Source organism: Astatotilapia calliptera, chromosome 18, assembly GCF_964374335.1.
Source record: "Astatotilapia calliptera chromosome 18, fAstCal68.1, whole genome shotgun sequence".
NCBI lineage: Eukaryota > Metazoa > Chordata > Actinopteri > Cichliformes > Cichlidae > Astatotilapia > Astatotilapia calliptera.
In genome coordinates, this window is record NC_137439.1 from 22,082,701 (window position 1) to 22,102,497 (window position 19,797).

The 19,797-nt window shown below is 38.7% G+C and overlaps 1 protein-coding gene across 1 annotated transcript; it reads left to right on the forward strand.

Annotated features, from left to right (window-relative positions):
• The first annotated feature begins 9,678 nt into the window (after window positions 1-9,678).
• fndc7a (fibronectin type III domain containing 7a) lies at window positions 9,679-18,295 on the forward strand. Its single transcript, XM_026150072.2, has 14 exons — window positions 9,679-9,872; window positions 10,355-10,373; window positions 10,480-10,737; window positions 12,063-12,323; window positions 12,973-13,230; window positions 13,332-13,583; window positions 14,271-14,525; window positions 14,947-15,204; window positions 15,671-15,928; window positions 16,240-16,494; window positions 16,623-16,886; window positions 16,985-17,014; window positions 17,357-17,393; window positions 17,606-18,295. Exons 1-13 carry the CDS (start codon window positions 9,816-9,818, stop codon window positions 17,386-17,388), a joined length of 2,457 nt encoding a protein of 818 aa, XP_026005857.2. The 5' UTR covers window positions 9,679-9,815; the 3' UTR covers window positions 17,389-17,393; window positions 17,606-18,295.
• The last annotated feature ends 1,502 nt before the right edge of the window (window positions 18,296-19,797 follow it).

The following is a 19,797-nucleotide window of genomic DNA, read 5'->3' on the forward strand; positions in this document are numbered from 1 at the left end:
GAAACTTGAATATATAGAATGATCTTTTGAATATATAGAATGAAGCTTGAATATATAGAATGAAACTTGAATATATAGGATGAAACTTGAATATATAGAATGAAACTTGAATATATAGAATGAAACTTGAATATATAGAATGAAGCTTGAATATATAGAATGAAACTTGAATATATAGGATGAAACTTGAATATATAGGATGAAACTTGAATATATAGAATGAAACTTGAATATATAGGATGAAACTTGAATATATAGAATGAAGCTTGAATATATAGGATGAAACTTGAATATATAGAATGAAACTTGAATATATAGAATGAAGCTTGAATATATAGGATGAAACTTGAATATATAGAATGAAACTTGAATATATAGGATGAAACTTGAATATATATAGAATGATCTTTTGAATATATAGAATGAAACTTGAATATATAGAATGAAACTTGAATATATAGAATGAAACTTGAATATATAGGATGAAACTTGAATATATAGAATGAAACTTGAATATATAGGATGAAACTTGAATATATATAGAATGATCTTTTGAATATATAGAATGAAGCTTGAATATATAAAATGATCTTCTGAATATATAGAATGGAACTTGACGTCACGGAGGCGCTTGCGCCATCTAGTGTTTTCCTTGTTTGTACCTGCGAGGAATGGCACTATGAGCCAGTCCGCACGGAATTTTGTGGCTCAAATTCTAAGTAATGAGGAGCTAATTAACACCCTGGCAAATGCATGTTCTGGGCAACCTAATATTTGTACTAGTGTACCGCATCGTACTACTGATGAAGAAATTTATTCACTTTTTCGTCGTGGAAGACCAAATGCAGTGAACCTCTCCGGTCAGATAACCCCTGGTTATCCAGCTAACGTTACTGCGGTCAAGTGAGCCCTCACTTACGAAGTCGCAGTCAAGCTAGCCGCCCCGCCAGCCGCACCTAAAATGTTGTTGCACTACTCTTACGCATATTACGGTATAGGTGCCGACTGGCTTAGAAACGCAGTGTTTTCTGTCCTGACACTATTTTACTTCACAATCCACTCCCAGTTTTGGTTAATCTCCACTTTCACCCCTGTGATCCACAGCCCAAATTACTGTATGATTCAGAGAAAATTAACAATAAAATTTACCCAATTTACTCAACTATACTTTTAATGTCCTCATCTTTGAGCTCAGATTACAGGAAAACTGAAAGAGGTGACGCAGATATCTCACTGGATTCTGACTCTGGGTGACCCCCACTCTGCATGCTGTGATCCACAGCCAAAATTACTGTACAGTTTTTGAGAAAATTGATAGTAAAATCTTCCCATTTTGCTTTACTGTACTCTACATATTGACATCTTTGATCTCCGATTACAGGAAAACTGTAAGAGGTGACGCAGATATCTCACTGGATTATGACTCTAGGCTGTCGCCACTCTTCACCCTGTGATCCACAGAAAAAATTACTGTACGGTTTTTGAGAAAATTGATAGTAAACTTTGCACAATTTACTCTACTGTACTTTTAATATTCTCATCTTTGAGCTCAGATTACAGGAAAACTGTAAGAGGTGACGCAGATATCTCACTGGATTATGACTCTGGGTGACCCCCACTCTGCACCCTGTGATCCACAGCAAAAATTACTGTACGGATTTCTGATAAAATTAAATCCTATTCCATTACCAAACAAAATGAGTTCATTGAAGTATTTGCTTAACTACAAGAAATGTCTTTCCACACACAATTTTAAGTTTTCAAAATGTCATTCACACACCACCTCAAGTATCAACTTCAGTTTTAGACATTATTTATTCAGTGCTTAATCACAACAATAGTCAACTTAAGGCACTTACATAATAAGTTAAACCTTACAATAATACATACAGAGAAAAACCCAACAATCATATGACCCCCTATGAGCAACAGTGGGAAGGAAAAACTCCCTTTTAACATGAAGAAACCTCCGGCAGAACCAGGCTCAGGGAGGGGCGGCCATCTGCCTCAACCGGTCAGGGTGAGAAATTACATTTCTCAGATTACTGATTTCTCATATTACTACTACACAGTTTAGATACACTCAACAAAAATATAAACGCAACACCTTTGTTACTGCTCCAATTCCCCATGGGATGGACGTAGAGACCGAAAATTCATTCCAGATACACAATATAACCATCCCTCCCAAACAGTGGTCACAAATCAGTCCAAATGTGTGGTAGTGGGCACATCTGCTATATTGAGATAATCCATCCCACCTCACAGGTGTGCCACATCAGGATGCTGATCTGACATCATGAGTAGTGCACAGGTGTACCTCAGACTGCCCACAACAAAAGGCCACCCTGGAATGTGCAGTTTTTTGCGCTATTGGGGGTCTGGGGACCCAGAACCGGTCAGTATCTGGTGTGACCACCATTTGCCTCATGCAGTGCAACACATCGTCGCATGGAGTCTATCAGATTGTCAATTGTGGCCTGTGGAATGTTGGTCCACTCCACTTCAATGGCTGTGCGAGGTTGTTGGATATTCGTGGGAACTGGTACACGCTGTCGTATACGCCGGTCAAGCACATCCCGAACATGCTCAATGGGTGACATGTCCGGTGAGTATGCTGGCCATGCAAGAACTGGAACATTCTCAGCTGCCATCTGCCCTGAACAATGTGAACCATGATTCATCCGTGAAGCGCACACCTCTCCAACGTGCCAGACGCCATCGAATGTGAGCATTTGCCCACACAAGTCTGTTACAGCGACGAGCTGGAGTCAGGTCAAGACCCTGATGAGGACGACGGGCATGCAGTTGAGCTTCCCTGAGACGGTTTCTGACAGTTTGTGCAGAAATTGTTTGGTTGTGCAAACCAATTGTTCCAGCAGCTGTCTGGGTGGCTGGTCTCAGACGATCTTGGAGGTGAACCTGCTGGATGTGGAGGTCCTGGGCTGGTGTGGTTACACGAGGTCTGCGGTTGTGAGGCCGGTTGGATGTGCTGCCATATTCTCTGAAACGCCTGTGGAGACAGCTTATGGTTGAGAAATGAACATTCAATGCACGGGCGACAGATCTGGTTGACATTCCTGCTGTCAGCATGCCAATTGCACGCTCCCTCATTGCTTGTGGCATCTGTGGCATTTTGCTGTGAGACAAAACTGCACATTCCAGGGTGGCCTTTTGTTGTGGGCAGTCTGAGGTACACCTGTGCACTACTCATGATGTCAGATCAGCATCCTGATGTGGCACACCTGTGAGGTGGGATGGATTATCTCAATATGGCAGATGTGCCCACTACCACACATTTGGACTGATTTGTGACCACTGTTTGGGAGGGATGGTTATATTGTGTATCTGGAATGAATTTTCGGTCTCTACGTCCATCCCATGGGGAATGGGAGCAGTAACAAAGGTGTTGCGTTTATATTTTTGTTGAGTGTATCTAAACTGTGTAGTAGTAATATGAGAAATCAGTAATCTGAGAAATGTAATTTCTCACCCTGACCGGTTGAGGCAGATGGCCGCCCCTCCCTGAGCCTGGTTCTGCCGGAGGTTTCTTCATGTTAAAAGGGAGTTTTTCCTTCCCACTGTTGCTCATAGGGGGTCATATGATTGTTGGGTTTTTCTCTGTATGTATTATTGTAAGGTTTAACTTATTATGTAAGTGCCTTAAGTTGACTATTGTTGTGATTAAGCACTGAATAAATAATGTCTAAAACTGAAGTTGATACTTGAGGTGGTGTGTGAATGACATTTTGAAAAATTAAAATTGTGTGTGGAAAGACATTTCTTGTAGTTAAGCAAATACTTCAATGAACTCATTTTGTTTGGTAATGGAATAGGATTTAATTTTATCAGAAATCCGTACAGTAATTTTTGCTGTGGATCACAGGGTGCAGAGTGGGGGTCACCCAGAGTCATAATCCAGTGAGATATCTGCGTCACCTCTTACAGTTTTCCTGTAATCTGAGCTCAAAGATGAGAATATTAAAAGTACAGTAGAGTAAATTGTGCAAAGTTTACTATCAATTTTCTCAAAAACCGTACAGTAATTTTTTCTGTGGATCACAGGGTGAAGAGTGGCGACAGCCTAGAGTCATAATCCAGTGAGATATCTGCGTCACCTCTTACAGTTTTCCTGTAATCGGAGATCAAAGATGTCAATATGTAGAGTACAGTAAAGCAAAATGGGAAGATTTTACTATCAATTTTCTCAAAAACTGTACAGTAATTTTGGCTGTGGATCACAGCATGCAGAGTGGGGGTCACCCAGAGTCAGAATCCAGTGAGATATCTGCGTCACCTCTTTCAGTTTTCCTGTAATCTGAGCTCAAAGATGAGGACATTAAAAGTATAGTTGAGTAAATTGGGTAAATTTTATTGTTAATTTTCTCTGAATCATACAGTAATTTGGGCTGTGGATCACAGGGGTGAAAGTGGAGATTAACCAAAACTGGGAGTGGATTGTGAAGTAAAATAGTGTCAGGACAGAAAACACTGCGTTTCTAAGCCAGTCGGCACCTATACCGTAATATGCGTAAGAGTAGTGCAACAACATTTTAGGTGCGGCTGGCGGGGCGGCTAGCTTGACTGCGACTTCGTAAGTGAGGGCTCACTTGACCGCAGTAACGTTAGCTGGATAACCAGGGGTTATCTGACCGGAGAGGTTCACTGCATTTGGTCTTCCACGACGAAAAAGTGAATAAATTTCTTCATCAGTAGTACGATGCGGTACACTAGTACAAATATTAGGTTGCCCAGAACATGCATTTGCCAGGGTGTTAATTAGCTCCTCATTACTTAGAATTTGAGCCACAAAATTCCGTGCGGACTGGCTCATAGTGCCATTCCTCGCAGGTACAAACAAGGAAAACACTAGATGGCGCAAGCGCCTCCGTGACGTCAAGTTTCATTCTATATATTCAGAAGATCATTTTATATAGTCAAGCTTCATTCTATATATTCAAAAGATCATTCTATATATATTCAAGTTTCATCCTATATATTCAAGTTTCATTCTATATATTCAAGTTTCATCCTATATATTCAAGTTTCATTCTATATATTCAAGCTTCATTCTATATATTCAAGTTTCATTCTATATATTCAAGCTTCATCCTATATATTCAAGTTTCATTCTATATATTCAAGTTTCATTCTATATATTCAAGTTTCATTCTATATATTCAGACTTTGGTTGGAATATATATATAATATTTTCCTAAAGGGCATGCCATAGTATATACACACACGTATATATATATATGTATATACACACACGTATATATATATATGTATATATATATATATATATACATATATATATATGTATATATATATATATATATATATATATATATATATATGTATATATATATATATATATATATATATATATATATATATATATATATATATACATATATATATATGTATATACATATATATATGTGTGTGTGTATATATATATATATATATATATATATATATATATATATATATATATATATATATATATATATATATACATATATATATATATGTATATATACATATATATATACATATATATATATATATATATATATATATATATATATATATATATATATATATATATATATATATATATATATATATCCGTTAGTCCGTTAGTCGAACCTCAGATACAGGAGGAACAATGTGGTTTTCGTCCTGGTTGTGGAGCAGCTCATTATCCTCTCAAGGATACCTGAGGGTGCATGGGAGTTTGCCCAACCAGTCTTCATGTGTTTTGTGGACTTGGCGAAGGCATTCAACCATGTCCCTCAGAGTGTCCTGTGGGACGTGCATTAGGAGTATGGGGTATCTGGACCATAACTACAGGCCATTCAATCCTTATACAGCAAGAACTTGGTCCACATAGCGAGGAATAAGTCTGAGTCATTCCCGATGGGTGATGGGCTCCACCAGGGCTGCCCTTTGTCACCAATTCTGCTCGTAATTTTTATGGACAGAATTTCTAGGCGCAGCCTAGATGTCATGTTTCTGTCACCCGTTTTAACTGAGTAGTCAAAATCAGTCAAATCCACAGTAATCTGTCATCCAAAGTCAAGTAAAATAAAATATATGAGAATCTCCTCTTGTTGGGTTCAGTTAGGATCGTAGGGAGACTGGCAGTGGTAACTCAATTTAAAGAAGGAAAAACCCTCCACTCAGAATGAGACACTGACAACAACTTAAAGGAAAAAAGTGATTTGAGTGTATTCAACATTTAAATGGTCCAAAAACATAGACATGAACAACATTTAAATCATTTCAACATGTAATCTTCAACGATGTCCAATATATCACTTCAAGTGTCCATAAATATATTAGGTAGGCCATCCATTTCAGTTCAGTGCACTTCGCACTCAGTATTTGGTAAGTGTTCAAGTTATCTGAATTGTCTTTAGTCACAGTTTTGCTTTTAGATGCATCAGTTTTTGTGTTAAGTGGAATCAGATCTGACCCAAAAAGGAAAAAAAAGTAGCAACATAAAGTGTCCTGAGATCTCAGTAAAAACGTTAATCCTTAAAAAAAATTGCAAATCGTTGTATTCTACCACCCTCCAAGGAAACAGGTGGCCTTCAGATTGAGAGTGTCCTTTCTAGGCACGTCCAGTGGCATCCAGTCCTTAGATGGCACCGCTTGGTCCTCGCAGCAGACTTCTACCACATAAAAAAAAAAGCAGCCTCACTTGTAAAATAAAACACGTATTTCTCTAGTGAAATAGTGGAATACCTAGTTCACAACATAAAGTCAACCACTGACTGCATGGCCAGGAGGCTATCTACAGATCTGGCTATGGCTCAACTACAAAGGAAACTGCACCACATGCAACCACTAGGTGGAAGGAAACACCAGGAGTTCATCCTTCATCCATTTGCCAGTTCATAGGCTACCCGATGAGTTTATTTTTTGTGTTGTTTTAAACAGAAAAAAGAGAGATCACTTCAGTCTCAGAGTAAAACCTTCAAATCTTACCTGTGAGTTAAATAAAACTGAATAAATAAAAGAAAAAACTAAAACATCAGCAAAAATTTATGTGGATGAATAACGTTTATATTCTCACTAGTGCCCAAAATGTGTTCAAATATGACTGTAAGACACCGTGTGATCCCATAGTGAAGCCATCATTAATGATACAGTACAATGTCTCTTATGAGATGGAGCAATAAATGTAAACTTGATCTTTTCACAATGCTATGTGTTACTGAACACCCTGGTATTGCTTCTATTATTTCACTTTCTTCCCAAGAAGGATGCACACCAACATGGAAAAGGAGGCACATCTAATCTGTGTCAGGTCATATTGTTTTTCAGGACAAAACCTGTCTTTAGTTCAAATCAACTTTTGTCCTTTTCCTTATTGTGCTCATCTGACAGTGTTACTGCCCATTGCTGCTGGCTTGTAGGTGCTACAGAAACTGTCTCTTGTTACTTGTAGTTTCTATTAGACAGCTTTGTGCTTCTTTTCCTGTCACTGCTACAGCCCGCTGGTGCCAGACTGTGCTCAGTTTTTGTTGTTTTGAGATATTGAATTTCGTTGTTGTTCTGGACGTAATTATAGAAAAAGAAGTGTCCAAGCAACATTCCTGAACTGTTGTTCCCAAAGTAGGTGAAGTTGGCTGTGGTGTAGACAGACCACTGGTTACCAAACTATGGGGCAAGCTTTCCTGGTGGGCTGCAGAGGTGGGGCATAAGTGTTCAAATTGAATATAAGGAGAGAAACTAAGTTGAATGTTTATGATCAGAAGTTTGCAACACTCCATAAGACTTAAAATTTGGGACTCTCCACCAATTACTCTTAGAACTGAAGAAGCTTTTCAGATGAGAGTTGAAACATCTTCAAGGAAACTTAAAGAAGTCCAGACGCTTTTCTTTCCATGCTCCATAGACAAGTTTGCAAATACTTATCATGGGCATGAATTTCATGGCAATCTTAGGCTTTTAATGATTTTATTGAACCCATCTTTATTGACTTTAAAAGTAAGAATTTGTTGTACATTTGAATATATTTTGGATTTTCTCTAAACTGCACAAGGTCAAAAGTATCCTTACAGGTTGAAATACATACACTCGATGTTAATAGTGGCTCTGAAGGTTAAATGGTGTCTTTTAACTTGACAAGGCCTAGGCCTGTTAAGTTTTTTATAAGTAATCATGGTTTACTAGGACTGTTAGTTTCTTTTTGCCAGCATAAAATTATTTGTTTGACGGTACTTAGTGAATTGACCAGTTGCTCTGAACAATGGGAAAACCCAAATGAATTAAGTGTCGATTTAAGGAGAATTGAAGATTGAGTTTGGAAGATCTCTCTTGGAGCCATTTTTAAACAACTGCAGATTCCAGGCTCATTACCTCAAATAATTTTTCTTAAGCATAAGTTAATCAGATGTGTCACCACTTTGCTAAGGCCTGCAATGACCCAAACTGCCACCCTCAGACGAGACGTATTTGGTTCAGATGGAACAACTCAGGAACCACCAAAGCCCTGATCTGGAACGGGCGGAAAAATTGTGAACTGCTTTTAAAACTCAACTCCACTCTGCCAAAAAGAGTGGTTGAATATCTGGCCAGAATTATGCCAGAAGTTTTTTTATGGCAACCAAAATCATCGGGTCGAAGTGCAACTTGCAAGGGACGTTTAACAAAATATCAGTGGGGGTGGATGTATGTATTTAAGCCTAAATTTGCACTTTTGACCCTGCGGGAATCAGAGAAATTCAAATCAAGTATGTATGCTTTACAATCATTCCAGCTGGCAAAATGAACAGTTCAAAGAAATTCAAGTCCAAGGGAGTGTTTTTTGTATCATAATGATGATTTAGGTTCCATTAAGTAGTCATGAGTTTATTCTTTCCATACTCTGCAGTTCCCTTTTATCCCCAGATTAGTTTCTTGTCTATTATGTTCCTCTTATGTCTCGCCAGTATGTATCTGTTGTGTCATCTGTGTTTACATCTTCCCCTCTCCCCATCTTCCTTGTTCCCCGGATCCCAATCATGCAGTTCCGTCCTTGTGTTTCCCCGTCTGTCATATGCATTCACGTATGTTCTCCCCAGCCCCAGACATGTCTCTCAGCAGATATGCTGATCACATTTGGAGTAGAGTTTTTATGTGCTTTTTATTCAGGTCAGAAATGGTCTTTTAAATTGACGGGTTGAGGTAGAGAAAGTGGAGTTTTGTTGCGAGCACTTTTATATTGGGTGGACTGTATATCAAATAAGTTGACCAAAAATGTTACTAAATAAGAAAAGAAAAATGTGGATGCAAATCATATCAGATTATGCATTCAGTTGTACTCGGAATCAATGATAAGACATGTTGTCCTAAATTAAAAGTTTGAGGTCAGTTCCCACAAAAGAGCACGCCACGCCTCAGTGGAATATGATATAGTGTAACCTTCTTTTGTCCTCACAGGGAAAAGTAAGATCTTCAGTAATACAGGAAAGTATTGTGCTTATTTTTTTAATTCACGTCATAAAGACTAGAAAAGATGAACATTCATTTGTTATACAAGTGTTATCATCAACATTGTCATCTAACAAAGGTGAGCTTCCTTGTCTAGGTCTGATAGGTAAGAGACAGACAGACACCCCTGAGGGGAGGAGTTAAAGCCTGTGGGCTCTTTGGTATTTGCTGAAACAATAACACACCTGTCATTTCATGTTGGAGAGAGAGGAAGGTAGAAGAAAGAGAAGAAAGTAAAAAATTTAAGACCAAGTTGCTTCCCTAAAATCAGTTTGAGAAACAGCATCTCACCTCGAGGCAGTGGATAGCAGAAAAAAACTGAGGGCATGGGGACGTTGCAGTTAAAGATGCTGAAGCTTTTGTTTTTATTGACCTTCAGTGGGGTAAGATGTTCTTATTTTCTCATTCAGCGTTAATTTAAACCAAAGTAATTTACAGTGTTTTCCACATCAAAGGTAAAATGTTTTGATATTGTGCATGCTGCATAAATCCAGATAGAGAGCAGGGAGTAGAGGACGTTTGAGACATATGAACACAGGCCCTTTTGAGTATCACGGCTTTCAACAAGTGCGAGCGGCATGCCCAGCCGTACCTCAATAGACAAATTCATTCCGACCTGAAAGAAATACCTGCACTGACCAGTCCTGAAATCTGTGTTGAGTGAAGGTAATGTGCAGCCTGCTGCCTCTCATGCTCTGAGAATGTGATACAGGGCATAATTTGCCTCAGGATATAATGTGGAATAGCAGAAGCTTACTATCTTTGGAAGGATACCCTTGTCTTTAATTGACTGTATTTCCTGACTTTCATTAACAAGATCATTCATTGTTTCATTCATTAAACTGACTTTTTTTCTCACTTTCAGATATGCATGGCTCAAAATGGTAACAGAGCTTCTTTCATATTTGAGATACTTATTGGTTAAGATACTTTAAGATGTAAATTAATCACATTCCCCTTTAATCACACTTTCTGCTTTATCTTCTTCAGACATCAGGTTGTCAGTGTTTACAGTGACATCCAAGAGCATGACAGTGCAGTGGAGCGGCCACACTGGTGCCAGCTCCTACAAGATCACAGCAACCCCCAAGAACTCCCCGGAAAGACCCGTCTTTGCTCAGTTCGGTGGCAACACAGTCATGGGCTCAGTTAACTCCCTGTCACCAAACACGGTGTACACCATGCAGTTAGAAGCTATGGACAATAATCTCAGGGTGCTCAGCAGTGCAAAGACTGAGGAGACGACAGGTTGGTAACATCAGAAAAAACAGAAAGGGGCAAACCTTTATTGATAAATAAACACGAAGCAATAATTTTGAGTAACGTAAAACTTAAAATATAGAAAATCAAAGGTTTATTTATTCATATAGTGAGAAATTAAGAAAAATGTTCTTGTCATCAACTGATTACACACCAACAATAAAGTACATTTCATTTGACTACAATGAAATGTATCAGTCAATGTAACATTTTACAGTGTATCTGTGTAAAAGAAAATACATGGAAAATTTAAATGTAATTTTAATTTTTTTTGCATTATGAATTAACAAAAGTATCTATTTATTTTAGTGCATATATTAATGAGATAGTTTGGGCAAACATTTTACTTGTACTGTGTTGTTGTTAAATAGCTCTATTTAATAGTTATGAAATACCCAAAATACTTTGTCAAACATGGTTTAATTAAAAGTGAAAATGTTCTTGTTACATTTTTTCTGCTGTTTTTCTCTTTTTTTATATCATCACTCTTTGTTACATGGAACAGCCAGAAAAACATTTCAGACAACTCTTTCAGCCGTTTCAAATTATGCTGCACATTTTCCAAGATTTCCATAGACAACACAATCGTTTTTGTTATCCTCCTGAGACGCCGTGTTCTCATTTGAAGACATTACATTTTGGCTTTTAGTATAGAAACAAGTTTTATATTTATTGGACTCAACTAACCTTGAATATCAAAGAGATATTTGAAACCCACTCCAACCAAGCGCTCAGGCCTCAAGAGGCTTTTCTGAAAATGTGAGGAAATAATAAACTGTAGGCCTATGCAGTCATTTCAGAATTTTCAAATAAAATCTTAGTGTGCAAATTGTCAGTAACATGTGAATAAATATGTATAAATGTAAGAATGTAAATGTTTATTTGTTTTACATGTAGTAAACTATAATGTAAAAAGGAGACTTTATTGAGAACTGCACTTAAATTTGGTAGTGGTGGTCAACTGCTGCATCTATAACATTGTAGATGGCATTCTTACAGGAGTTGTTATGGAAAATTGTTTTTGCTTCTGAAAAAGAAAAACATGTCGTCATCAATAAATCTATAGTTTGGATTATTGTCTCAAAATTCTTATTTGGAACTTGAAATTTGAAGTTAGTTTCTCAAATTTGAGTTATTTTTTAAGAAATATATGTTAGTAGGTAGAAATTCTGAGATAATAACCCAAAAGATGTTTTTTGTTTGTTTGTTTGTTTGTTTGTTTTGTATTTCAGTGATACATTGTACTTCTCTTATAAATAGAAAAGCTTTTATTTTGGAATCTATCTGACTGACATCTACCATCTGCTCCTTAGCCCCTGATGTACCCAGCATTGGGCAAGCCTACTCCAAAAACAGCGACAGCATCACTGTTGAGTTCACAGAGGTATCTGGGGCGACCAGCTACATCCTGAGGGCAGAGTCAAAGACAGGTGATTTCTTCAAGGAGAGCACTGTGAGCAGCTCTCCAGGTACCATGGTGGAGCTCCAGCCATACACAGACTACGTCCTCAGCGTCATGTCCGTCAACTTAGGCGGGAGAAGCCAGCCATCCTACCCCACAGAGGCCAGGACAGGTACGTCAATATCTGAAACGAGCTAAATTAGAAGAAATAATCGGGCCATTCCATGTAAAATAAAAGCATAAGTTAAATATAATTTTCAGCAGTGAAATGTTGTACCTTGAGGTCATGTAACTCAGAAATTTTAATAATATGAAAGTAAAAATTTGGATGCCGTCTGTACAAAAGCATCAGCTGATTCTGAGAGGGCCAAGTCGGGTGTGACTGACAGTGCACTTATAACTATCTTCTAGTTCCACTTTACCGTAAAGATGGTAATCAGCCTATAAAGAGTGAAACACAGGTTTCTGTTCCTCCTTAGAACAATAACTTATCTCACTCCACTGGCAATAGTGGCTTACCATTTCACCGCCCATTGTCATGGGTGCCCAAGTCGTTGCAACTAGCACGAGGGTGGAAACTGTATCCACTCGCTGCTCCATGGTGGTTTCATAAGTGAAAAGAGAAACCATGAGAACTAGGTTGTCTCGCATCCTGAAGGGTAACTGAATGTAACAGGATCACAGGAAAGTAGTTTCTATTTCATATCTTATAAAGAAATGGGAACAAGGAGAGGAGAAGTAAGGTCTCTTTGTTGGTTTGTTTGTTTTTATTCCCCATTAATCCCATTAACTCTTCATTCTCCCCCTGATCACATCTGCAGTTGTAATGGCTCCCAACTTGAACACATCCTCTCCTACCAATGGCACCATCCTTGTGACCTGGGACCCAGTGAAGGACGCCGTCCTCTACACACTGGTCATCATCAGAGAGGGATCCAACACCCGCCTCAAACTCAACACCACTGACACCACGGTGAAGTTTGATAACCTTGAACCAGGAACTACATACTGTATTAAGGGCACGGCATGGGACTCTGAGGGTCGCACTGGTGATGATGTCACTGTCTGTCAAATTACACGTAAGAAACCTTCTCAAAAATTAGGCTGATAAACATTTGAACCCGTACCAGAGGACCAGTCATGACTGCTGTTATTGATTTCATTGTGGTTTCATTTCCAGGTCCTCAGAGCCCAGATGTGACTCACGTTCAGGTGACTCCAGGACGGGCTCTTGGGATTGCTGTATTCTGGTCACAAGTGAGGGGTGCTAATCTCTACTTAGTCTGGACCTCTAATGGCCAAAACTGTTCCACAGAAAACAGTTACTGTTACATTAATCCTGCAGATTGTGGACAAAACCACTCAGTCTATGTCATAGCCTATAACGATGCTGGACCCAGCAGCCCCTCTGAACCGGCTAACTACATAACATGTGGGTATATCATTCGTAATGTATGGTTGTTTGTCTTATACTATTATTCATTTAAAGCACTCTCAAAACTTTTGAAATTAGCTCTCAGTAGCATTGAAGTAAAATACTAGAATTTCAATATTGAGAAATCCTGCTCTTGGTTGTAATTAGCTCAAGTGAAGCCCATTGTTCTCAAATGAACTACACTATCTGTGAATGCAAATTTATACCTTAAAAGAAGATCTATTAATGTCACGAAGAACTAAATTAGCTGTTTTTTTAGATTTGTTGTTGTTGTTGTTCTTTTAAGCACCCTGTGCTCTGCTGTAAAACTAAACATTTTATCATGGGAGTCCATGGGGATTGGCTCAGTTTTTGAACCAGCTTCAAGCTGACTAAAAGGAATTGCAACTGGAACTTTTTTGTGACAAAGGAAAACACAATCATTTCTGTTGCTCCAGATTTAGTGTTCAGGCTGTGATCAGCTGACCTGTGCTAAATCTTTGTGAATTTAGTGAAAAAAAGAATAATCTTGAATTCGTTTAGCTGTTAGCCACAAGCCTTTTACAGATGTGACCAGATCATCAAGCTCTCCTAATGAAAACCAATAAGCATATTTGACAAATTATCACATGGAGTCTTTGACATGTGAAGTCCATTACTGTTATTACTCAAGGACCATTGAGGACCATTGTCTCTCTCTGACAGACCCATGTCCGCCAGAGAACATCTGGGTGGAGGAGCCCAGAGCAGGTAACTGCTCCGTGATGTGGGACGGAGTGCCACTGGTGGAGTACTACATGGCGTTCATAAAGCGGGATGATGGAATGGAGACGTTCTGTAACACCAGTTTAACCACCTGCCCATTTTCCTGCATGTGTGGCTACACCTACCTCACTACCGTATTCCCTTACAACCAGGCCGGCTCTAGCCCTTATGGACATGTCCGCAACTACACTACCAGTATGACTTTCACACAAAAGCACCCACATATACAGCAGCACCACTATTAACACAGTCTACTCCAACCCAGCACTATCCATCCAATCACATCCTATAGGATCAGGCCAGTGCTTTTGTTTATGCTTGTTTCTTATGGGATTTTTTCCTCATTTCAAAAGTCCTTTGTCGGAACTAAAGGTAAACATCTCTGAAGTAACTACTATGCTGCTATTGTTTAAGAAAAAAGTCATTTTCATGATTAAGCCTGAGTTGTCATGACAGGAAAAGCCCACTTTTAGACAGACAAAATGTATAACCCAACTTTAAAGCTACAGCAGTTTTATGACCAAACTAAGAGAAACTCACAGTTGGCTGTGTGTGGTTATTTGCCTGTTTTTTTTAATTATTTTTAATTAGTTTCTTCTCTCCGCCTCCTCCTCAGTCCCTTGTTGCCCACTGGATGTTATGATAAAGCTGGTTTCTACGGAGACCCTGGAAGTCATGTGGACACCAGTCAAAGGAGCTGAACTGTATGAGACGACAGCAGCACAGACTAAAGACGTCATCCACTGCAACGACACAGCACCGGTGTGTGCGCTCTCAGATTTGAGTTGCAACACAGCTTATTCTGTGACTGTGACACCTTGCAGCGATTTACGAGGATGCAACCGCACCTGCAAGCCGCAAACGCATGAGACAGGTAATTTAAACACTGAAGAGTGACTGTTTTTATGAAACACACACAAATTGTGTGCAAATTCATCTGAAGCTCAGACTGTGCATCGCTCAGTGAAGCTAAAAAAATCCAAAGCATGTTAAAAGTTACACGTTATCACAGCACAATTTGAAAAAGACTGAACAAGTATGGTTTGTGTAGAAGGGTCACCAGGAGAAAGCCTCTTCTCTTCTCTTCTCTTCTCTTCTCTTCTCTTCTCTTCTCTTGATATGGGGCAAGTTTTCTTCCTATGCTTCTGGTTTTTATTTAGCTAAGCTACTAGAAAATACCAGTTGCTTCACATTTTGTCTACAAATGTGAACAGAATTACAAGTATGAATCAGTACATTTTCCAAACTTTCTATTTCTTCTTTTGCAGTAATGTTTCACTCTGTATTTGTATCTCTGTAATTTTGAAGTGACCAACTCTTTTATGTGTGTCTTGCTGCAGCTCCCTGCACTCCAGAGATCCTGAATATGACTCAGACCAACAGTTCCACATACAGAATCCTCTTCACCACACCCAACACCCCCAACACGAATTATACCATCACTGCCACTGGACGCTATGACAGACAAAGCTGCCAGTCGACGAACAGCTCCTGTGTGCTCACGCAACTGCCCTGCGGCTCTGTCTACGAGGTTACAGCAGTGGCCACAACAGCTGTGGGGAAAAGTCTGCCAGGATTCAGTAAAACTTTGGAAACAGGTATGACAGTCTGATTGGTTACGCTGTTAAACCCCACAACAAAATGTACAATTGGTCCACCAAACAGCAACTTTAATTTGAGCCATATGCTAAAGTTGCATCGAGCTAAAGCTGATCTCTGCTTTTAAGGTTATCAACAGTTAGACATCTGCCAAAAGCTTTTGTCATTCATTAAATGAAATGAATTAGTTCTCAAGTTTATACGCAAAACACCAATGTGGATGCTTCTCATGAGGAAGCATGACATGTACTGAATCTAGGAATCTAAAAATCCTCCCATACTTAAGTCTGTTCTGTATTCTTCCCTTAAGGCCCTTGCTGCCCCATGTCTGTGAACGTGACCCAGGTCACCCAGGCTATGACCAATGTGACCTGGTCACCTAGCACTGGAGCTCGCTCATTCATTACCTCCCTGACATCACCACGAGGGTATGCCAAATGCCACACTCTAGACACCCACTGCCTGATGGGGTGCATCACCTGTGGAACCAACTACAGCGTCAACCTGGAAGCAATCAGCAGCACAGGACAGAAGTCAGAGTGCAAATATCGTGGATTCTCTTCCAGTGAGGATCGATAAATACAAACACATTTGTAATATTTTTACATCTAATGGAGGGAAAAGTAGAAATCTTCACACTGTCAAAAAAGATTTTTTTTACAAAAGCACAACTCTACACTCACTCTTTTACAGGTGCCTGCTGTCCAACGGGGGTCAAGCTCTATCGCAGGACCAACAACACCCTGAGGGTATACTGGCGTTCGCTCGGCCCTCAGATCTATAATCACACAGTGGAGCTGTATGGCACCGGAGCAAACTACACCTGTATGGCAGCTGCAGGCAGCATGTACTGTGACATCCAGGAAGAAACATGTGGGGATGTCTACACAGTGGTGGCGGCACCTGTGGAAAAGTACGGGAGCAAAGTCACCTTCTGCCAGCCCAGGATGTACTCAGGTGGGAACAAAATTCAAGGAGCGCATTTACTCTGATTTTTACATTTGTATAACGAGTCGATTCTAACAGCTGCTTTTACACTTTTCATTTATCCTTAGTTCCCTGCCCTGGAAGTAACACTGGCATGGGTACGTATCATCTTATACCTAAAACAATGATAGTTACACACTGATTATATCTTTTAGTTTGTTTCTACCACTCAAAAAGAATTTCATTGGCTAAAGCCGGAAGTCTCGTAGTTTAGCATAAAGACAGAAAAAAGAGAGAAACATCTACTGACTCCATCCTTAGGTAGAATCCAACTATGTCATTTAAAAGTTTGTTTCTATATTAATATATTTTGTTCATGAGGTGTTACTTCTGAATATCATTGTTTAAAAACACAACCATAAAAAACTATTTACATTTTGCTAGCTGTTTCCTCTTAAGCTTTGAGCTATTGTTAAAATGCCGTCTCTTTCTTTCCTCAGTAATTTCTCGTGTGAGACGAAGTGTGAATTAACTGTGGTGAGTTTGTTGTTTCTCATTCAACGTTGTTCACATCACATCTTGGAAACCTGGAGATGATGACACGCCCATGTTATTGTGTCTGTTACGAGTGGCTGTAAAATAGCCTCAGACTCTGTACGCTATCGCTGTAGTGTGATTTCTAGAGTATAATGTTCCACAAAGGATTCTTGTTTTTACTAAGATGAACTTCTCCTGCCTTTTTCTCCCAGTGTGAACACCCCGACCACCAACACAGCAACAAGGACAGAGGCCGATGTTTACACCAGTGATAACTGTGAAGACTCTGTATACCACGATGACACTGAGTCTGATAATAATTAATATCCAATAAAATGAATATCTGTTAACTAATAAGCTTAAAAATAAATATTAAATCCAAAGATAAACGAACTTGAAAAACAGGGAAAAAAAATTATGTGAGCATTTACTGAGCGCTATTATGATATATTATTTTAAAATTTTGCTGCATTTAAAAGAAAAAGAATAAGTGTTTTACTATTGGCTCCTCGACTCCTCATGTTTCATGCGTCCTGTTTCAGTTAGAAGTTACACTGTGAAAAAAAACAAGAAATGACGACTATAAAATATGGAAAAGAAACAAAGCTTGAAACATTATGCTGAGGCCCGACTTAAAAGTGTCATAGCAGTAATCATTCAAATTTTAAAACAGTATATTAGGACTTCTCCAAGTAGAGGACCTCCATATGGCTTCAGTTTGATGTCTCCCGGTTGTGAAGCTTGAACGTGGGGCAACAGGGATCCGTCTCATGGAGTCTGTGGATGACTCATCTGATCATATTGCCAGAGAAATATTGAATGTCACACCTGCTTTCATTGGATTTGTTTTCTCCCAGATGACAGATGATAAAAAAAATAAAGCAAATTGTTCTGCATCACAACGCTGTGTAAAGTCAGTCTGTCAGTATTTAAATTATTTGTTTGATTTGTCTGATTGTTGGAGTTACCTCACAATATAAGGCACCTCGAGGCAACTGCTGTTGTGATTTGTTACGGATAAAACTGAAATTAAATTGAAATTACACCCAAGATTTTCCTGAAAATGATCACGGTAAGATCCTGAAATTGATCTTCCACTAAGATATTACTTAAAAGTTGTATATCTGTCTGTCTGTGGTCTCATTGTGACTGCATTTTAGCTGACTAAAGATCCTGCTGGGACGATATGAAATAACACAAAGGAAGAATATAAGTTTTCACTGTAACACAAACACTGATTTTCCACCTTTCTCTACGTCAGCATCTTTTAAATTGAAGCAATGAATGCCAAAACACAGTTAAAGCTTTGTGTTGGAAAGAAAAGAAGTAGAGAAACACAACTAGAGCAACGGAGAACTGACCAACTGGCAATAATCATATAAACAGATGTCCAGTGGTAGTCAACTGGCACATCTGGTGTTCTACAAACTGATTTCATTCTGAAATAACTAATCTCAAAGATGTTAATATTTGTAGTAAAACATTAAATAATTATTTTTACCAGTCAGCAGGGGTGTCTCCATATGGAGGCCCCTGAATATTGGGGTGGCACACAGAAAATATAATTTCCTGTTTTATTATGCTGTTGTTGAATATAGGTTACTTGAGTTGGAGTTTAAATGTGACATGATATTTTACATCTGTATTTGGTGGTTTCCAGTGTTGGGAAGGTTACTTTTAAAATGTATTCCATTACAGAATACAGAATACATGCCCCAAAATGTATTCTGTAACGTATTCCGTTACGTTACTCAATGACAGTAACGTATTCTGAATACTTTGGATTAGTTAATATATTATCGTGCTTTTTACAACAACGTGAATGTACTATTGCTGTGTGATTTATTACTATTACTGAAGGTCCGCGACTCCGAACTGTAGTAAAGGGACCTCTGACTAATACGGCGGGGTCCCTGTCGGCTCGTAGCCGAAAAATAGCTTTACTTTGTTGTCTGGGTCAACTTTTCTTGTGAGAGACAGAGAGAGGCGTTGAAAGGCTGCTCCAACGGAACTTATTGTTTTCGGAGGAAAACATGAACACGGTGTACAGTCGAGTCTTAATAGCTTACTTACAACTGGGCTCGTCAGGCACTCTTCTTGGCTGCAGTGGTTATTATTATATTTACATGCTTCCAGCTCCCGTTTTTCCTCGATGACAACTCGTACCTTTCCACTTCCCTTTTTCTCCCTCCTCGCGCTCACATAATATGGAACGCCAGGACTGCCATAATGAATTAATTAAATACACCATTAAATAATTAATTAAATGTGTCAATAATTAATTAAAATTGGAATTAATTAATTAAATAAATAGTTATGACACATGTAATTAATTAATTATTGACACATTTAATTAATTATTTATGTATTTCACATTTTAATTAATTATTGACACATGTAATTA